This window comes from Belonocnema kinseyi, chromosome 2 (assembly GCF_010883055.1).
Source record: "Belonocnema kinseyi isolate 2016_QV_RU_SX_M_011 chromosome 2, B_treatae_v1, whole genome shotgun sequence".
Classification (NCBI taxonomy): Eukaryota; Metazoa; Arthropoda; class Insecta; order Hymenoptera; family Cynipidae; genus Belonocnema; species Belonocnema kinseyi.
In genome coordinates this window covers 59,319,205-59,341,176 of record NC_046658.1, presented here as the reverse complement: position 1 = coordinate 59,341,176, position 21,972 = coordinate 59,319,205, and the positions used below count along the sequence as shown (strand labels likewise).

The 21,972-nt window shown below is 30.4% G+C and overlaps 1 protein-coding gene across 1 annotated transcript in view; it reads right to left on the bottom strand.

The window, feature by feature from the left end:
• Nucleotides 1-222: 222 nt before the first annotated feature.
• Nucleotides 223-21,972, bottom strand: part of LOC117167630 — a 101,084-nt gene continuing 79,334 nt past the window's right edge. Inside the window, exons 2-3 of the mRNA XM_033352706.1 lie at nt 5,881-6,057; nt 223-1,819 (exon numbers count right to left, since the gene is read on the bottom strand). Coding sequence (XP_033208597.1) covers nt 1,733-1,819; nt 5,881-6,057 — 264 coding nt within the window. The 3' untranslated portion in view covers nt 223-1,732. The remainder of the gene's footprint in view (nt 1,820-5,880; nt 6,058-21,972) is intronic.

The window sequence follows — 21,972 nt, the reverse complement described above, 5'->3', positions numbered from 1 at the left end:
TTTCCATTTTTATTATGATTCAAGTCACTTGTAAAAATAATTTAGCTTAATAAATAGTAACAATAATAGTAATTATGGATGTATACGAAATATTTTAAGTATGAAAAGCTATCAAGTACAATTATTTCAGCCATATCGAAGTTAACTTTGAAATAAGTTTAAACCAAATACAGTGAAGTCTCCCCCCCCCCCCTATTTTAAGCCCCATCCATTTTTAATCTCTACTACTTCAAGTTCCCCGTACACGGCTATTTCAAATTGCACAGTTCCGTCACCTCCAACCACGGTCTCTTCCGCGTCAGTGGCTGACCAATTAAAAAAAGGCCCGGAAGGCGGGAAGCCCTCGTTGCTTTGACTTGAGGATTTTAGCATGAAGTCATGGGAATTCATCAAACGTTTTCAAAAAAATATTCTCAACGTAAAAGTCATAAGTATACGAATTCTTAGACATGTTCCATTCTTTTGTCAATTGACGAACTTTCAGTTTCACGAAATAAAATAAAATATTCAAAATTTCAGGTTGGTGAACCCTATCTGATATACTAACCTGGAATTTCAGATATTTTATTTGCTTTAGTGACACTGAAAGGTCGTTAATAGACAATCTACTTACCTGTACATTTAAACTATTTTCTCCAAAAAATCGTATGCAGTTGCAGTGCTATGTGGTAACCTTCATGACGAATGACATTTCAACTCATCCTAGCATTCTACACTTTAAAAATATTAATATTCAATCTTACATTTAGGTTTAGAATATTTTTTTCAAAAAGTTATTTGCACTCCTATGTCAAGAAATATGTTAACCTTCCAGACATTTCCAACTATCGCAGCTTAACCGCGTCGGTGACATCATACTGCAAAACACACTATTCCTCGAAATATTTGAGTAGTTTCCTGATTCTAATATATTGATTTCTAGTTGGCAAATTGTTGTACATCTACAGAAACGCTGGAAAAAGCGCTGATCTGGAGCATAATATTGCGCAATCTCTGCATATGAGTACACGCGCACTGCGCTTTCCGCTGCGCTGCTGGTGTTTTGAGAGCGTTCAAGTATTACGTAGCGCGCCTAAGGGGGAGTGGGATCTGCTGTAGCGCAGCGCCTATATTAAAGGTACATACACTTACTATAGAAAAAGCGGTACGTAGGGGGAGGGGGATCAAAAGTGTCATTAAAATGCTTACGCAATACTCGAACGCACCCTTTTCAAACAAGAGTCGCTACCGTCTCTCGCCCCTTGAGCTGAGAAACTGCTTGGGCCAGCAGTTCTAGGAATTACTACACCGCGAGTTACTACACTGAGAGTAGGGTGTATTTATCTTTATCATTATTGATAGTAATTATTTATTGCAAATCGAATCACGCTTTTTGGTACATGCACAGTTGAAAAAGTTGCTTACAGGTGAAGCATCGATACAAGCCCGGGGCAGCCAATGAACGTCGCTTGACGAAAATGACTTGAGGGTCGCGGTACAGATAGGTCTCCCTCCAGCCTTGAAATGAAAGAATCCTTAAGTTTCAAGGTCACGGAAATAGGAGAGACTTCATTGTATTTTGTTTTTATTCTTGAAAAATTGATGAAGTTAATATTTATCAGACTGGGGCTCATTTGGTTATTATTAAATAAATTTTTCCTGTTAATTTGTGTTACACATTGAGTTTTCGCAGTAAAACTTGTTTTCTAGATTCCGGTTGAAACTTAAGTAAAGTCCTCTTCGCCAAAGAATATCACTTCCTTCTGAAACACGTCACTGCGTTAAAGTAACAACGCCAATAAACTCGGCCTTTTGCTGGACCTCTGCGCTGAAGATCCATCTGAAAAATAATTTCATTCATGTAAAACCTCTTTAAAATGGATCTTAATTGTGGTCTAAAAATACATTTAAAATATTTTTTAATGCTACAGGGCCGATCCAAAAGGAATTTAAATATGGAAAAAATCCAAATATATACCAAAAGATCAAAAAGCATTCTGTACAATCTAAATGACCATTTAAAAATAAAATAAAAGTCCACTCCCAAGCTAAAGCGTTGTTGGATTAAGGCTAAAAAATTGATTAAAAAAAATGATCCAGGTTCAAGAAACTTGATGCCGAATTTGACAATCGCAAAGTGGCACTATCCTCAAGTTCGAGTAGACTCAGTTGGGGATTACGATAAAAAAAATATTTTCAGTTCAAATACAAAATAAAAACAGGCTTCTGACGTATGCAGTATTTAAATATGAGTAAATAAAGTTTGATCTAAAAGAGTTGGCCAATTCTGAGAAAATTGACCAAGAATTTAAAGATTTTCATGGGTTTTTAAAATCTTTCTTGGATAACGAGAAAAAATTAAATTTGCAATATTCCGGAAAAATAAAGTCTTCCTCCTGAGATATGGGTATGCTAAATCATAATATAAAGTGTTTAATCTAAACAAATTATCTTGTTATCAAAAAAATTAAAATTGAATATCGCGATATCACGAGATGACAGATATTTTTTTGGAAATAATTTTTTTAAAAATTATTGTATTAAAAAAAGAGATTTCAAAACAATCCTATTATCACAATGTGGTATGTGTACAATTTTTCAAGTATTTATTAACTAAATCTTAATTATGTAAATAATAATAATTTTTTGGAGATTAATGACACGAAATAATTTTTTGTTAATTTGCAATTGTTTAACTAATAAATGAATAATCATTCACTTGTGGCTTTTCATGGGAAAGGTGGAAAAATTCGATTTCTTTTGTAATCCCTTTGACCATGACACGTGTTATTAAATATTTATTTCCTTCCGAAGTTAAATCAAAATTCTTTAAGCAATAATTACCCCTCCCCCCTTCCTCCACAAAACTAGCCTTTTATAACACAGAAATTATTTTAGCCTTTTTCAATGCCTATGCAGTGGGGATAATGTTTTTATTTTCTACTAATGTTCTACTAGTAGAAAGAACTTTTCATTCCCTAGGAACAGAGGTCAATGTTGATATTTGTTAAACGATCAGTTGTTCGTGTTGGTAGAATGTTTAACAGATTTGAATGAACTCAAAGCGATATGTTACGATAAATTATTATAAATTGCAAAAAATGAAATTCCAAATTTCTTAAATTTCAAGAATTTTCAAATTTTAAGTAATTTTCAAAGGTTAAGAAATTTGGAAAAAAATTAAGAAATTTTTAAAATCTACGAACTTTGGATATTTAAAAAATTTTGAAAATGAAGATGTTTTGAAAAATAAAATTTGAAAATTGAAGAAGTCTTCCAAATTTTGGATAATTTGTAAATTTATTATCAACCTCCAAAATTTCTGAAATTTTCAATATTTTCTGTAATTTATAAACATATATTATCATATTATATTACACCATTAAGCCGTTGTCGCGCAAGTTTAACTCCGGCTGTGAGGAAGGGTACATGTGTGTGGGGGAGGAAGTATCGATTTTGTAGATTAATCTAGAATTCCCTTGTTGTTTATTTAAATAACACGTTCATTCTGCAATATTTCTCCTACCCAGGTCACTGATCAATCACTCTAGCGATCACCCCAGGGGAAGAGCCTCGCCAAGTCATCATATACAGCTGTCCAACTGGTCAAGCATTTTGCTCCAAAAATCATTTGACTCTCGAGATCATAATGATCTGTCCATTTGGATCAATTTGATCTTATTTTTTGGTGCATTTGTCAGACTAAACAAAATGGCTGCAAACTCTTGGTGTCTGTGTCATAACGACATAACTTAAAAATTGTATCTAACCGCACACAAGTGAAAACTACACTTAACAGGTGATATGTTCTAATATCAGATTTTTTTATTTTTTTAACTTTTCAAGTAAACTGCACGATCAGAAACCATAAAAAGCTTTTAGATGAGCTAAAGTACTCTAAGAACGTCAGCCATCTTGGTTTGACTTTATAAATGATCCCGAATCAGATCATTATGAACTCAAAAGTCCATAATTAATTTCGGCTGATAAAAATGCTCTTGTTCTCGGTATTATTTTTGGTGCATATCAAAATGATATTGATTTCGGTATCATTTTAAAACTTTTTTTACTGTGCTCCATTGACACTCTTCTTCATACATTTGTTATAAAAAATATTATGTACACCAAGTTACGACTCGTGTATTTTTTCTATATAGTTGTCGAAAAAGTCACGCTTTTTCTGCTTGGTGCATAATATACTATATATCACATAATTTAGTACAAAAAAAAAGTTTATACAATTACAATTTAACTTTTAAAAGTAGAAAATACTTTAAAACGAACATTATTTTCAAAGAGTTTCGAAAAACTACAATTTCCAACAATTTTCTTATGAAAAGTCACAAGTAAATGATTATTATTAATTATTTAAAATATTGTCAAATATCTCCAACAAAAAATATTAGTCCTAACCGAACGCTTAACCAGCACCACATTGTGTGCACCTGTTACTGAATTCTAATTAATTCACTTGGATTCTTGATAAGTCGGTGGCATTTTTTTTAATTTCATTTTTTATAATTCCTCGGAAACTTTTTGTAATATTTTAATTTTGAATAATTCTTTTCCCTAACATTAAAAATTACTACGCTTTCATAAGTTAAGTAAAAACAATTTTTTGAATAATTGCTTTACAGAATTGGGGTGCAACTTCTAACGATTAAGAGGGTAACGATTAAGAGGGTTAATAATAACAAAATTATAAAATAAAGATATAAGATAAACAAAGATAATATAAATTTAGTCTACAAATGAATTCGGCGTCTTTACTTGGATGTCTTGTAACTATTGGTCAAACTTGAATTATTTCTCATCCTTAATAAATTTTAAAAGGTGAACCTTATGCTTTAAATTCCTGAGTACAATGGTGCCCGTCAGGGAACAATTGAAACTTTGAATCCTTTTTGTGCTACCAGAGCCGCATGAAGGTGTGTGGGGGCCCGGGGCAAGAAAAAAGTGGAGGCCCTTTAAATTAATAAATATCTATTATTAATTTCATTTTTACGTTTGAGCAACAAATTAACACTATTAAAATACATATTTTTTGTCATTAAGTGAATGACACTTTACGTGCTTTCTTAGAGGCAAAATCATCAATGAAAACTTTATTGCTATAGAATTTTTGAATACACAGTTTGTAGAGGCCCTTATCATGTGGGGACCCCAGGGAATTCGCCCCGGTTGCCCCGCGTAAATTCGGCCCTGTGTACTACAATTGAAAAAAAATGCAGCTGAGGCGAACGAAATGATTTAATCAGCCTTAGAAGAAGCAACGATAATACATAAAATATGTAAAAAATAGTTCCAGAGATTTCGCAGTGGTGATTTTTTCAATGTAACGCAAGAACAATCCAGTATCTCAAATGTTCCTTGTTGGGTGCCATTGTGTTCTCGGTATTCACTAATGATTTTTGAGGTTAAGTATGCAGGGCCCCCACCTACTAGATTGTGTTTTAAAGTTTAAGGTTCGCCATTTAAAACTACCTTAAGTTCTTAGGCACCGAATTAATCGTAGACATAATAAACGGATGAGCGGTATATAGCTGAAGAGATTTTTAAAAGGTGGAAGTTTCTCCATATTTATCAAAAAAAAAAGTCGCAAGAAAATATTGATTAATTGCTCAAGCAATAACAGCATGTTTTCAAAATTCTAACAGAATACAAATTTAATAGGAAGTAAGTCTTTTGCGCATTTTTCCAAACACTGATTTTTCCCAGGTTAATCATTTAGGAAATTTCAAAATCCTGGGTGCAAGTATTGGCAAGTCTTTTTATTAATCATACATTTAAAATACATAAATGGATTTTTTTTCAAAATTTGGGGCAGATCGTTCTCCTATATTGTGAACACTTTTCTTAATTTAAAATTGCAATTCTGCTTTTTTTTTTAAATTTTCTTACCGTTTTGTCGTTCGGAATGGGAATACTTTGCCTGTTGCTTTCCCTCAATTGATTTCCAGACTTCATGTAGTATTTTCCACTCGATCCTCCACCCACAGAATCTTCGTTTTCAATAGCTTTTTGCAATGCAATCATCAGTCTGTCGAGCAATAGTGCCGCTCTTTTCTGCATAGGTTTCTGGAAGAAAAAAGAAAGCGTTTATGTTTGCGCGCAAAAGGATCTTCTTATATAGAATATTCTTTTGAAAATACAAATAACATTTTTAAAAGATCAAAAATGTTTGTTGAAATAGATCACTGTGATAACAAATGTGTTTGTTTTAGACAGAAAATTTTTGTTATAAAAAGGTTCATGAGAAGGTGTAGCGATGCATGTAAGAAGTTGCTCAAGTTAGCTTCTTTTACTATTACTTTTTTTTCTATCCGACTGATATTTATGTGCATTTATATTTCAGAAGAGAGGACATCAAATCGTAAAACGTTGTTTTTACCCTAAAAGAGGGGGATATCAGGAGTTTTCTGTGTGCGTCATAGAATATAGTAGCCCAGTTTAGTTTTTCAGGCAGTATTTTTTTCTTTTATTGGAAATCTTCTGACTTGCTGTATACTCACAAATTCCTCGGATTTATTTTTCATGAAAATTCACCAGATACTTGCGAGCAGAGAGCTTCTTCATAAGTTACTGGTTGTAAATCGTTTCATAGTGTGAGAAAATCAGCTGCGGACTACGCTTATATTTTTTTATTCTGAATAAAAAAAATACTAATCCTCTTTCAGCTCATTTGAGATCTTTTAATGAGATGGAATTTACATAAACAAAAATCTCGTCTGTCAATATTTATTTTCATTTTATTATAATTATTTTACGAGGATTCTACAAATACTGAAATCCTACAAAGCAGCTTGCATTGGCTAAGAGGGAAAAAATTTCCTTTTTCGACTTCTCCGAGTTTCCTCAGGCGAAAAATAAGATAAACGATGGGAAGCGGTTTTAATATTTCCTGGAATCAAAAATCCATTTGCTTTACTTAAGATGAGGGTTTATGTTTAAAATTTGAATTATGCTAAAGTGAAATTTATTATTAATACATTGAACAGTTGGAATATTATATTTCACGGAGATAAGTTACGTGATATTGTTTTCTCAAGCTTACCTGAAATTGAAGACAAGAATAGACGATAAATCGACGATAAAAATAATGAACGTCTTATAGGAAGAATGTCAAAGAGATCTCGACAAGATTATTTATTAATGCTGTTGAATTTTTCAGTCTCTATTATTTAGAGTTCTTTGCAATATGAATATTTTTCGTCTTAAAAATTTAAGATATGTAACTTGACGTCAAAATTTTGATGCAAAGTAGTTTCATTTTTGGAACTTTTATAAGTCCACCAAAAACATCTGTGAAATCAGAGTTAATCAAGTAATGGGGGAAAAATATTTAAAAAAAAAATATATTATTAAGGAAATTTTTCTTATAAATTACCTTATATATAATAAAGAATAATATTCATAATACAAAATTTATCAATATATTTTATTACGAATATTTTTTTCAAAAATACTTAAGAAAAAAGTTTTCTATGGGTTTAAGAATTTGAATGGTGTCATCAGTCAAGTCTAATTGAAGATAAAACCATTTTTTGCATGCAAAAAGTTTAAAACTGAAATAAAAATGATTTTAACAATAGTTTTTGCAAAATAACTTTCTCCTACTTTTGCTTCTTAATACTTTTTTAAAATGCTAAATTTTAATTGCTTACCTTTTCTGAGAAAACAATCCCTACAAATATAATGTTTCAAATTTGGAAAATAAGTAAATAATCTTCAAATATATTTACTTCTTTAAAAAATGATTACATTTTCAAAAAATTGTTTTTAACATTCCAGCAATTGAAAATTTTACTTTCAATATTAAAAATACTAGAGTTGTGCAGAATGTTTACCTTAAAAAATAAGCCATCGTTGATTAAAATTTAACCTTGTTTTAATTAGTAAAAAGCGATACTAAGAAAAAAAATTGTTAAAATAAATCTGCTTTGTGAATTTTAAAATCTTTTCACTAAAAATGACGTATATTTTATATCAGATTGTGTAGAAATATATTTTATTTTTTTGATCCATTTTTACTTTGCTATAATTAATGGAGCAATAATAAAGGAATAAATAATCTTACTTTTTTCCCTTAAAAATGTTCAACATACAAAAAATTCCTGAAATATTTACCACAAATCTGTTGCTTCTAACTTTTCGTTATGTTTTTAGTCGGTTGGATAGATTAGGATATAGAGATGAGCATTATGTAGAGATGAGCATTAGGGTGGTCTAAAAATGCATGGCAAAATTTTGTTGCATGCTAGAGGGCAACGCTCCCTTCCTTGCAGTCCAAATCCGAAAAAAGAAATTCCCTAATTTTTAATTTTTAAATTTTTTAAATTTAACAGGTGCCGGTTTTGACTTGAAGTTTCCCATGTAAAATGCATAGGGAAAAATCTATTTTTTGAGTTTTTAGAATAATTTTTTATTGTTTGAAAAAATGGGACGGGAAAGAATAGGGGCCTGTAGAGAATTATCCAACGAAGAATTTCATCTATCAGAAATGGTAGAACTACCCTCTCAATCGCTGAGTTTCTGTGTTGCATTCGGTGCTTCGTCATTTCTACGCGAACAATTCTGTTTAACTTTTCAAGGTCGGTGTTCGACCATTTTATGAGCCCGAAGGAGTACGTGAGGACAGGGATGAAATATGTGGTGATCGCCCTGATTTTGTTTGCCGAGTTGAGAAAACTCTTCATAATCAATCTGAGTCTCGTAGTGAAGCCAGTCGTTAGGCTTGTCTTAACTATCACATGTTAAATACCCTTAGATTCAAGAATACCCAGATATTTATATGATTCGCATGCAGCCATTGCCTCCATGTAATTTTTGAACTCGTTTTATATCTCCGTGGTCCCTAATTCCCCCCTGATTAAATGCACTGTTCTACATTTATCTAGTCTGAACTCCATGTGGATATCATTGGAAAACTGCTTTTTGACATCGATCACTTGCTGCAGTTTCTAAGCTGAACAAGCGTACAGCTTCAGGTCATTCATGTAAAGAAGATGGGTCACTTGATGACCATCCTCATTCTGATTAATTAATTATTAATCAGTAATTAATCTTAACTGATAAATATTCCACCAGACCCAAAGTAATTATTTTTATTAAGAAAAAAATCGAAATAAAACTATTTAAGCAAATTCCATTTGTTTAAATAATTGAAAGTGAATGAACTGATGTTAATAAATATTTCACTAGACCAATAGTAATCATATTATTGAAAAACGAATTTTCAAACAAAATTATTTAAACAAATTCCATTTGTTTCAACAATTAAAAAATAATAAACCAATGATATTAAATATTCCACTAGACTAATATGTAGTAATAATTTTAAGGAGGGAAAATAAACTAGAACTAGAACAATATTAATAATTTTAAGTAAAAAAGACTAGAATACAGTGCTCAAAAGGTTGATTTCATGAAGAATTAATATTGCATTTTACATGGGAGACTTCAAGTGAAAACCGGCGCTTGTTAAAATTGAAAAAAAAAGTTAGAAAATTTATTTTTTCGGATTTGGAACGAAATTGGGGGGATCGTTGCCCTCTGAAAAAGAGCGTTTTTGAGCCAACCTAATGAGCATAGGTGAAAAAATGATTTTTTATTACATATATAAAAGAACAGTTTTAAATAAAATACTGTTAAACTGCAAATTTTTTGAACTTTTATATACTGAACAGTGCAATGTAACAGAAAAATGTAAATCCATGCTATAATTTTGAAAGGTGTGAATTGAATAATCAATCAATAAATTATAACTTTCAGCCTAAATTGCAAAAGGACTAAAGAAACCCGAAAAATAAAATTAACAAAATTATAAAATACGCAAGATTATAAAACTGACGAAAACGAAATTTTTTGGAATGATAATAAGGACGAGTGAAAAATCAAGACAAATAAAATCTTTGACACTGACAGATTCCCGAATTGGAAAATTCCCGCATAATAAAATTTTTGAACAGTTTATAATAATACCGAATTTGAACATTCCCACGTAATAAAATTCCTGACGGGAAATTGCCGAGTTATAAAATTCTCGAACTTTACTTATAATTAATTAATTATTAATGATTAATTATTATTAATAATTAATTAATTATTATTAATTATAAAATTAATATTTTATAATTTTGTTGTTGAAATATTAACTATTTTGTATTTATTGGGTTAAAGATTCATCACTTTAGTTGAAAAGTAATTTCTTTGGTTAAAAATAATTTTTTAATTAAAAAATGAACTATTCCATTTTTGCTTGAAAATTGATCTTTTTACATTCTCATCATTTATGATTGAGAAAGTATTAGAATTGTCGGAAATTTGACATCACGCTTTTTCAACGGATCTCCATGTTTCGAGACCCCCTGAATCCGAAAATCAGGTTTTTACGATGGCGTCTGTCTGTCTGTTCGTCCGGCCGTCCGTCCGTAAACACGATAACTCTCGAAAAAATGAACAAATCAAATTCATCTTTGACACTTTTTTTAGGGCCTAAAAGAAAAAACGAGTTCGTGAACCAGCTATTTTTGATAAAAATTCAAAAATTGAGCGCATTTTGAAAATTTTTAAGACCACTTTTTTCTGAATTTAAAAATTCTGTGTACGGATATTTATAGTATTAAAAAGAACAAACAATTTATCTAGATGACTTTTTTCGATAAAAAGGAAATTCTCAGAGTTATAGCGTTTTCAAAATTTTTTTAATCAACCGAAAATCAAAATTTGAAGCCGAAAAACGCACGATATGAAAAAAGTCAAGAAAAGAAAATTATTTCTTTTCGAAAGACCTACAAGATTATCATAACCAATTTTTGGATTTTCTTCAAAAATCAAAATTTCAAATTTTGATCACACAAAAAATAATGGAAAATAAAAAATTCCATTTTGTGGACAAACTATGTAGGATATGAAAAAAGATGAATTAACAAAAATGGTTATCCCAAAAAAGATCTACAACTTCGTTAAGAATCATTTCTTGATAGGAGGCGTACTTTTTGTTTTATTGGTGAAAAATAACGTTGAAAAAATAATAAAATAAAAAAAATGTGTGGAAAAACGACGAAAGTTACAAGAAAAAAAATCCAAAAAAACTTGTTTACAAATGTCTGTCGGAAAACAAGCGCGCAGCGCGAGTTTCACGATGAGAATGTGTACCTCAAAGCCTACAGATCTTTGAGAAACTTAATCTTTGACTATACTTAATTAAGTAGACAATTCAGAATATGAAGGCGCATGTAAATACTGCCATCTAAAAGAGATCTTTTTGATGAACTTTTTTTCAAACATTCCAAATGCAAAGAATAAATATCCGAGCGCGAAGCGCGAGACTCAACCGTCGCGCGCCCTAGGCGCGCTCAAATATGCGCGCGATGAGAATGTGCCCGCGCAGCGGCCAGATTTTTTATTATAAAATTGATCCTTTTCAGTTGGAAATTGAACTATTTGATTGGAAATTCGTTTTTTCTGGTATAAATTTAATCTTTTTTGTTAAAAATGCAACTGTCGCGTTAACATAAAAATAGTTTTTATTTGAAATATCAGATATTACATTCTTTGCTGATAATCTCTTTTTCGTTCAAAAATCAACTACTTTGTTAAGAATTGATATTTTTCGTGCAAGATTTATAATTTCAGTTGAAAATTCTTCTCTTTGGTCAAAGTTAACCTGATTAAACTACTAAATTTTTTACGTTAAAATTTCCAAAAGTAAAGCAAATAAGTAAAAAAGTAAGTGAACATAATAAAATTGCAATTTCAAGCGCTTTAAGTGTTTAATTATGTAAGTGGTCTTCTAAGTTAAAAAATAAACATAAAAAAGAGTTGAAAAAACACTTATTAATTATTTAAAGATATTTTAGTTTTCTGAAATACACGTGGAGAACATGTTGGTATAGATTTCTAGGTAAAATATTAAGCAAAAAGTTGGGATAAAAAATGCATTGTTTTTTAGTGATCGTAATAAAATTAAGATTGTCATCTATGCAGTCCAATTTATTTAACCGATTTGCACAAAATTTTAATAAGAAATTTACAACAACAACATATACTCGATAACCGATTCAAATGATTGTGACAGAATCTCAGATTTCAAAAGATTTTGAAGTGATTTCGAAAGAATTTAAGAGATTTGAATGATATTTGAGTTATTTAGACCATTTATATCTTTATGTCAAAAATGAAAGTGAGAATATTTAACAGTTTCAATTTACACGTCACATTATTTCTATTCAATTATGAAATAAATCCTAGTATAAATATAGAAACTTAGAATTCTGCGAATCTGAATAGATCCATTATTTTAGGCATATCATAAAACAATAATGATGCGAAAGAGTTTTAAAGATTTCAAAAGATTTGTAATTTTACAATTAGTACCTTTTTCTTACATTGTGATTATAATTAAATTCAAGGTGAAATGTATTCGTAAAGTGTCATCTGCAAATCCCTGTCAGTATACATTTTTCTTCCTTAAAGTTACGTAACTCACATAACTGGGGAAGGGAAGACCGAGGGGGATGGGGCAGGTTACCCTTGAATTCCAAACGTTTAAAATTGAAGTTTAAAAGTTTTCAATTAAAAAATTGTGTATTCAAATGCTCAATAACTTACACGTATAAACTGGAAGGTACTAACACTTTTAAATTGAACAGTTTAAAGTGGAATGCAAATAAACTGAAAAATTTAGAACTTTTTACATTATAGAGTTCAAAGATTCAGATTAAGTTCCGAAAATAAAGATTCACGTTAAGATTTTCAATAGTCTAAATTAAAGAATCAAGCAATGAACTTTAAAAATGTTCAAAATTATATTATTTTAAGTATTTTTAAGCTAGACACATTAAAAATTGGAAGATAATTTTTCTAACTTAACAGTTCTTAAATTAGAAGTTAAACTTTTTTTATTTGAAATAGTCCAGGCATCCTTCAAAAGCTTTAAAATTTTATTTCAAAATCTTGAGAAATCTAGAAGTGGTTTTAAATTTTTCCAAATTCAAAATAATAAGTTTTTGTCAGAATTGAAATTTATAAATAACAATAGAACACTTATTATTTGTAAAAATATTAGAGTAATTTTAAGACATATTTAGAAGTATTAAAAAGATTCGAATTAAATTTCGAACTTGAAATAATTTCAAATACTTAGAGCCGAATTTAAAATTAAAGTTATATTTTTGCAGATTTCACATAAAAAATTTAGAATTTTTTTAAGAAATGTGAAAGACTACAAAAGAATAAAAATTTTCTTAAGATCGTTTAAATTACTTGATATAATTTCAAGTTTTTTATTAACTCTGAATCCTTTCAAATCTTCTACATATTTCTTAAAATTACTTAAATTTTTTCTACAAATAATATTTGTTTAATTGTTATTTATGCATCAAAATTTAACAATTTCACTTATAAATTAAACATTTTTGAAATAGAACAATTAAAATTGTAATGCTAAAAGATTAAAAGATCTTCGAAAATCTAAAGATTCAAAGCTTTGTATGTCAAACAATTCAGTTTCAAATTGTTTTCTTTTAAATATTTGGTTTCAATTTACTCTCTTAAATGAACAGTGAAATATTGCTAAATATTAAATACTTTTTCTTTTTCTATACCTCGGTTGCCTTGACGGATCAACGATTAAAATTTCTCAGTTCAAACGGTGAATATTTTTTTGACGCCACAAATTTTAAGGTTTCATTATCTCAGACTTACAAACATCGAATTTCTGACAAAAATTCGATAATACTTTTTTTAAATTTGAACTCTAACAATATGGATGTTTCATAGAGGCCTCCGCTAAGGGCCCAGCTCAGTTGCCCTCGCGGATGAAGGATTAAAATTTCTAAGTCGAAAGGATAAATATTATATATCCTAAAAAAATTGACATAAACACATACGTTTAAAAATACGGTTCATGCGTTCTAAAATTTCAAACAACTATGAATACATCCGTCCCGAAAACAAATTTTTTCCTGCTTTTTTTTTAAGAAAAAAATTTTAAGTTACATCTGTATGAAAAATTTAACATGTTAATAAAAATTACATTTTCCGTCATTATAAAAAGTTGTAAAGTATTCCACAACGTGAAAAAACGAAACACTACGCGAAGAAAAATGTTGATCGATTTAAATTATTTATTAATTCATTATTTTATTGATATTCCTGTTAACAGTTCGTGTGTTTTACATTTACATCACGTCGTATAATAATAAATAATTAAAAAAGAGAGCTTAAAATTTGGTACTTTTAGTTTTTTGAACTGTAGCTTATGAGGATGGCTTTTTCACCGAGTTTCAACTTGTCTGTTTAGCGCAGTGGTTAGCACTCCCGACTGTTAGGCGATAGATTTAGGTTTAGATATGTAGGTTCGATACCCCGTAGCGTTAGACATTTTATATTTAATATAATGTTTAAAAATGTTGTATTATATGTATTCACTCTAAACAGGACTATTAATATCTGCAGACAAAATACTCGAAATAAATTCATATTTATTTTTTAAATAAATTTTTTTTATATCGTTAGAGTATATCAGTACGGTACTAGTTAGTACTGACGCAGTACTGCCGCCCAAAATGAATTTCCTTTTGGAATAGTACTGTGCCTGTAGCGATATCCATTGCTGGCTCAACAGCCCAGTAAAAAATAGTGTTATTATACCAAATATATGCCAGTACAGATGCCTGCACTGTCAAAAAAAAAAAAACCAAGAGGGCTTTCATGGTGGCAACCATGAAGGATCTATGAGGGAAGCCCATGTTGGGCCCCTATGTATTAGCATATCGTTTCCATGAGGGGCCACGCTTGGATTGCCCTCATAGATTCCACAAGGCATGAGGGCAATCGATATGGGTCCTGACGGGGCTCCCTTCATTTTTTCACACGGGTACTGGAAATTATTTATGGATACTTTTAGCACAGATGTAAGACTTTGTATTATAAGTCTGAAAATAAAAAAATTGTAGTTCTGAAAGTTAAATAAAAAATATCAATTTTGTTAAGTAAAAAATTAACCAGATATTGTATCGGAAATCCAAACACAAAAATCCGTTCGCAATAAAAAAATCTTTCTTTAACAAAGACGTGAACGGAACGTGACACGTATTGGGATAAAACAAAGATACAAATTTATTTTTTTTTTAATAAAACAGTAATAGTATATGACATATTTATGAATACGAACGTTTTTTATGCCTGTGGAGTCTATCTATTAGCTGATATATAAAATTCATGCTAAAGACAGTATCTTTTATAATTTTTTCAATATTAATTACATTCAAACTGCGAAAACTCGAACCACTAAGGGAAGCAAAATACTTCGAGTTATCGAAAATTCAAGTCATCAAAGACATATGTATATCTTGACGAAAAATTGTACGTCTAGAACATATACTCAGTACAATATTAGAAAAGAGTAGAATGCAGGTAAAATACTAGAAATATGTGTCAGGATTTCTAACTAGTAAGCGAGTGCATGTTTGATATTAAGATTATTCCTCTTAAGAAAAATTTGTTGGTACTGAAAAGAGTCGATTGTAAAAAATGCAGTAATCAGGAGCGAAGGTTACCACTGCACGAATTATGACTAGTTCAGACTAAATATGCATACTATTTCTTGAAAAAAACGTTCAGTTTTGTTTGTTTTGGTTTTTCGTTTGAAATGCTTGCCATATAACTTTCAATCACGTTAAGTGATTTTGCCCTGGTTCTTCTATATCATCTATAGAGTACTCGCAGGGATATCGAATTTACTTGCAATCTGTTTTTTTATGTTTTGCTACTTTTTTAACTTCGTCAATAATTTTTATTTTATCGCCGATAGTTAAAGACTTCAGCGATTGCTTGTTTTCCATCGTGGGACTTGACTTGACGAAGGTATAGAATAAACTGGCTCTAGTTGTGCTCATATCTACCCCTTCAATTAGAGTGAATTATTAGAAGACTCCACCTACAGTCTACTGCCCGACCGTCCCTTTGTTGAGGGGTTCGAATTATTGAGACTCTTGAAGTTTCATCTTTCTAATGACTTCGTCTTATCGAAATATTCGAGTTAACGAAATTCGAGTTATCGAAAAAATGTAACACATAAATCCTATGTTAAAATCCTGGGGCTGAAAAATGTCTTTGAGTTATCGAAAATTTGACTTATATGCGTTCGAGTTATCGAAGTTCGACTGTATTTTAATTCGATAAGTAACAAGTTTTAAAGTATTTTTGATCCAATTTTCAGTTGTTCAGATAACGATTATTTCTTTAACATATTCTTAAATTGCTTAAAAAAATTCCATTTGTAAAAATTTTTTCCCATCGAGTGCTGAAAAGATAGTATTTTCTGAAATTAATGACACAATTACCGCATGTTAAGAGAAATATTTTTTGTTTAGGATATTTGACAATCATTTAAACAATTTGTTCCACCTGTAAATCGTGAAATGTCGAAATTTTCTAGAATTAATGACAAAGTTAATAAATCTTAAGTGTGATGTTGTTTGTGAAAAGGAATTTTCAATTATTTAGACAATTAAAATCACTCGCTCATTTTTAAAGGAAGGATGGAAAATAAGTTGTTTTTAAAAATGATAATTGTTTTAAAAATTTGGGTAGGATTTTTGAGAAAAAATTACTGAGTGTAAATTGAGTATGACGTATTGGAAAAGATTTAAAAAAAAACAGTTTTTTCTCCACCTTTCCTAGGAAAAGGTGCAAGGAATAGATTATTAATTGTTTAAATAACTATAAACCAAGTTCCACAAAAAAATATTAATGGGCATTTTGCCTTCTCATAGGTATCAAATAAATTTGCTTCATGAAAATAGGCAAATAAAAAATAATTTAAACTTCCTCTGACCCACCGGCAAACATTATTAAATTGTTTATTCGCTGATTTCGGATCATTATGAATGAACGTGAACATGTTGAAAGAATTATATCCGCGAAGTTAGCACTACAACCATAAAATGTTAAACTTTTGTTTGATGGAATCGTTTATTTCTCGTTTGGTCATTTTCAGAAACAATAAGGTAAAGGGCCATATTATGGAACACCTTATGAATGGCAGTTATATATTGTTTACTATTTAAAAGAAAGTTAAGCTTAAAAATGGAATTTTTTCATGCTAATTATTTACCTGACACCTGCTGAAGTAAAAACGAATTTTATCAAGTTTGTTTCAGCTAAAAATATGAGTAAATTGAATAAAAAAGAGAAAACTAATTATGGCCGTATTTATGGAACAGTATGAAGCAACATGTCCAATTGTTTCATAATGTATGTCCCAAACTATGAAACACAAAATAAACTGAAACATTTTGACTCTTAACATTTTTATTAAGTAATTAATTTATTAATTAATAGTATAAAAAGTTATTTGATATTATTAACAAGTATTGAAACAGTAATATTTAGGGATTAAGCGAATTAACCAAGAATAAATAAACACTGACATATTAAACAGCATGACAAGAACAGTTTCAAATCTTTGGATAAATAATCACTGAAGATAAAATTTATTTAAAATTTACAACTTTGACTATTTTGTTTCTTCTTTAACCTTTTTTCTGTATTTCTCTCATTTTATCTTACAGTTTGTTCTTTTCTTCAGCTAAAATTTTCTTCTCTTCTTGTAACTTTTTTCTTTGTTGTAATTTCTCTTCTTTTAATTTTCATTTATTTTCTTTTTACATTCTCATCGGAGAAGGTATTAGATTTGTGTAAAATTTGACCACCCCCCAGTTTTTGTCAAATATCCATGTTTTGAGACCCTCTGAAACCGAAAAACAGGTTTTTACGAATGTGTCTGTCTGTATGTCTGTATATCTGTCTGTCTGTGAACACGATAACTTTCGAAAAAATTAATCTATTAGATTGCCCTTTGGCACAGTCGTTTAGTGTCCTAAACTAAAGGTCAAGTTCGTTAGCCAGCCATTTTGTATAAAAATGCAAAAAGTAGGCACATTTTGAATATTTTTGATACCACTTTTTTAAAAATTCCATAATTCTCTGTACGATTATTTATAGTATTCAAAAAGTTCAACAATTTATCCTAATGACTTTTTTTGAAAAATCAAAAATTACCAGAGTTAGAGCATTTTTAAAATCCAAAAAAACAAATTAAAATGAACATTTTAAGCCAAACAACGCATGATACGAAAAAAGTCAAGAGAAACAAAACGTTACTTTTTAAAAGCCCTACGAGATTACGACAACAGTTTTTTTTAATTTGGTCGAAAAGTTAAAAATTCCAAATATGATCGTACAAAAAAATTTTGAAACCACATTTTTTGAAGATTTAAAAATTCTATGTACAATTGTTCATAGTTTAGAAACTAGAACAATTTATCCCCATTACTTTTTTCTATAAAAAGAAAATTATCAGAGTTAGAGCATTTTCAAAATCCAAAAAAACAAACTGAAATAAACATTTTAAGCTAAACAACGCATATGAAAAAAAGCCAAGAGAAGAAAAACTTCGCTTTTTGAAATTCCTACAGGACTACGGTAACAACTTTTTTAATTTGGTCAAAAAGTTAAACATTCCAAATTTGATCGTACCAAAAATAATGAAAAATTCGAAAATTCCATTTTTTGGTCAAATTATGTAAGATATGAAAAAAAGCTCAAATTGCGCGCCCTGGGAAGAACTATAAATTTATAATGAATCACTTTTCGATATAAGCTACGAAAAAAATGAGACAAAAATTGTTCATCCAAAAAAGAGCAGAAAAAGACGAAAGAGGACATAGGACATATGTTCTTATATTAGAACCCTATGCAGATGCGCAGTAGCTTTTATTCAATCGTAAAAAACATTGAAAATAAAAAATTATAAAAACAAGGAAATAAGAATTAGTATGATTCAATTTTTATGCATATTATGAATTGTAGTGATATACATTTATTGAAATGATGCATGTTTCAGAGCAGCTTAGAATACAAATATAAGCAAAATAAGAAACAAATACAAAAATAATCATGATAAATACAATTCGCTTTTTATTTTGCAATTTTTTAATAAGTAATCCCAGACAGAGTTACATAAAAATGTATTATAATTGATACAAAAGTGTTATGTATAATGTAGAAAAGTTTACGTATTGGATAAAATTGAGTGCGAAGCACGAGATACGTGATGAGAATGTGTGCGTTAAAGCCAAAAGAGCTTTAATAAAAGAGATTTCAAAATTACAAAATTACAGTTGTCGGTCCGTTCACCTTTGATTTTAAAAGGTCTGTGCCCGAATGTGGAAGAAATGCAAAGACCAAGTACAGAGTGTGATTGCCATCAGTCGCATGGCGTAAGTGCGTTCAAACTCTCTTCCAACGAAAGAGAATTCATAATTACAAAATTACAGTGGTGGACGTTTTGAGTCTTAATTTTAAAATGTTTGTGCAAGAATGTGCGAAAATATAAAGATCGAGCACGTAGCGCGACTTAAATATATAATCGAGCGCGAAGCGTGAGATAAATACAACATCGAGCGCGAAGCGCGACAACCAACAGCTGCGCGCCCTAGGCGCGCTCAAACTTGCCAGCGTTGCGAGCCGCGCGCATAGCGCGCGATGAGAATGTGCCCGCGTGGCGGGCAGATTTTTTAATATTGTATTGCATCTATTGATCGGTTGTCCCAGCAGAAGGTAATTTTGGTTTACCTGACGATTCTACGTTTATTCTTCTTTTCTTCGTTAAATAATTTGTTGGAAGTGTAAAAGCGTTGCCGAAAGGAATCCCAGCATCAGTATTAACTTCTGAAAAATATTACAAATATTATTAATGGAAATGTTATTCTACAATAATTGTTAAATGCTATTTTACTAACTTGTATTAGCAGTTGAAGACTCATTTTATTTGCCAATAACTGATTGACTAAATGTTTCAGATCTTTCAACTTTTATATATTTACTGGTAGTTGGTGTAGCTAAAGAAGAAGGGCCAATAGAATCTAAAAAAATATATATTTTTATATTTTGATATTTTTAAATACATATCAAGTATAAGATATCGTTTTTAATTTGAAGTTTGAATTTTCTCTGAACTTTGTGTTAGAATGTTATTATCTTTTAGAACATCAGCGATCTCTACCAAATTTAAATCACAATTTTCATCTGTACCTGTCTGAGTTTGAGAGACTAGTTTTACATGACCATTTTCTACTACAACTTCATATAATATCTCAGGTTCTGATGTTTTATTTAATATAGGATTATTTATCAGTGAAGGAAACTTTTGATTAGCAAAATGATAATGATTGTTGAGATTCAAATCATTACCCGTAGAAGCTTGATTACTATTCAAATTTTCTACAGATTGTTCTTATCTCAGTTTACTTAAATTTATATTCACCACTGTAACGTCTTTGTCAGTTGCTTTATTTTTTTCATGAAAACCTATATACCAAATTATAGAAATTATAGCAAAAAATTTTATAAATAAGAATATGAATATAAACAACTATGAAAATATCAGTATAAAAAAATCATTATTAAAAAAAAATAATTATCTGTAAGAATTTCACACGTATACCGTAAAAATAGTAAATAAAATAAAGTGTCATCAATGTTTTTACCAGGTCTTCCACTGATATCAAGCCAGTATTCGAACAAGCCTCTCATTCGTAGATCCTTAGGCCATGTCTTATTTAACCAAGGACTCCTAAATTCTTTCAGAAGATCCTTCGAAAGATTGCTTTCAAAAGTTAATAAATGTTTTTCTTTGTCTTCTGTGAATTCATCTTGCATTTTCTGTTCAGTGACAGCTGTTTACTTTTCTTCCTTTTATTGAACAAATCATAATCAATGGCAGCAGGGTCGAATGGATACAATCCTGCAGCTTTGAATCCACTGATAACAGCGTTTTTTCTTCTTTTATACTATCCAAAGCAAACTTGAGAACTGACGGGAAGTCTTCCTTCTTTACTCGCATAACACCTTTGGAATTTTTACATCTTGGTACCGCTTTCTTCCACGTTTCTTTAAACGGGTGAAAAAAGCTAATATCCAGTGGTAGCATTATGTTGATTCAGTTAGGAACGAGGCCGATCAACTCGATACCTTTTTCTCGACAGAATGAGACTAAAGGCAAAGTCATGTGTGATGTATGATTATCCAAGAATAACACAATGGGAAACTGAGTCTCTTGTTTAACTAACATTGGATAGAATATATTTGTTATATATTCATAGAATGACTCAGAAGTCATCCAGCTATTATCTGAAAGACCAATGCCCCAACCTTCGGGGCAATTATTAACTATTTTCTCTGGAACTTCTTCTTTGTAAGAAAACATTAGCATAGGTGGTGCACGGTCCCCATTAGCACTGTACATAAATAAAACAGTAAAGCCTTCTTTATCAGAGTCCACCACCTTATATGCAGAACGAAATTCTTGACCTAGTAGAACTTTCTCTGATGGAGGACATAAAATTACATATGTCTCGTCACAACTAAAAATTCTCTCAGGAGGATAATTTATTAAATTTTTTTCAGTTAAATACTTTTTTTGTTCGTCGAATCAATCTTTTAGGTCATCACATGTGACTGCTGCTCTACTCAGGGTTAAATGTTGTGGTTTCCTGATTGACAACTAAGGATATTGCTTTCTAAAGCCCTCATACCAATGACGACTTGGTCGGCCGTCAATAAACGGAGTCTCTTTCTTTGATTGTTTCACATATTGCTGGATTGAATCTAATAACTCTGTTTTTGTAACTGGTGAACCACGCTGAGCTCTAAAAAGTATCCAGTCGAATATTTTTTGTTCTTCAGTTTGAGAAAAAACTGTTGCAGGTCCAGTTTTTCGTTTTGATGCTTCAAGGTTGCTTTTTTTTGGAAAGCGTAGCTATGGGCACTCCGTAGGCAGCAGCAGCTTTTCTCAATGAAAGACCTGTATCAACAGCTTTCAAAGCATTGACTGCATCATCAGCAGAATAATTTATTCGTGTAGATTTTTGTTTTTGACACCTTTTTCGAAGTACTAACTACAACTGCAGCCTTCTTTGGAGC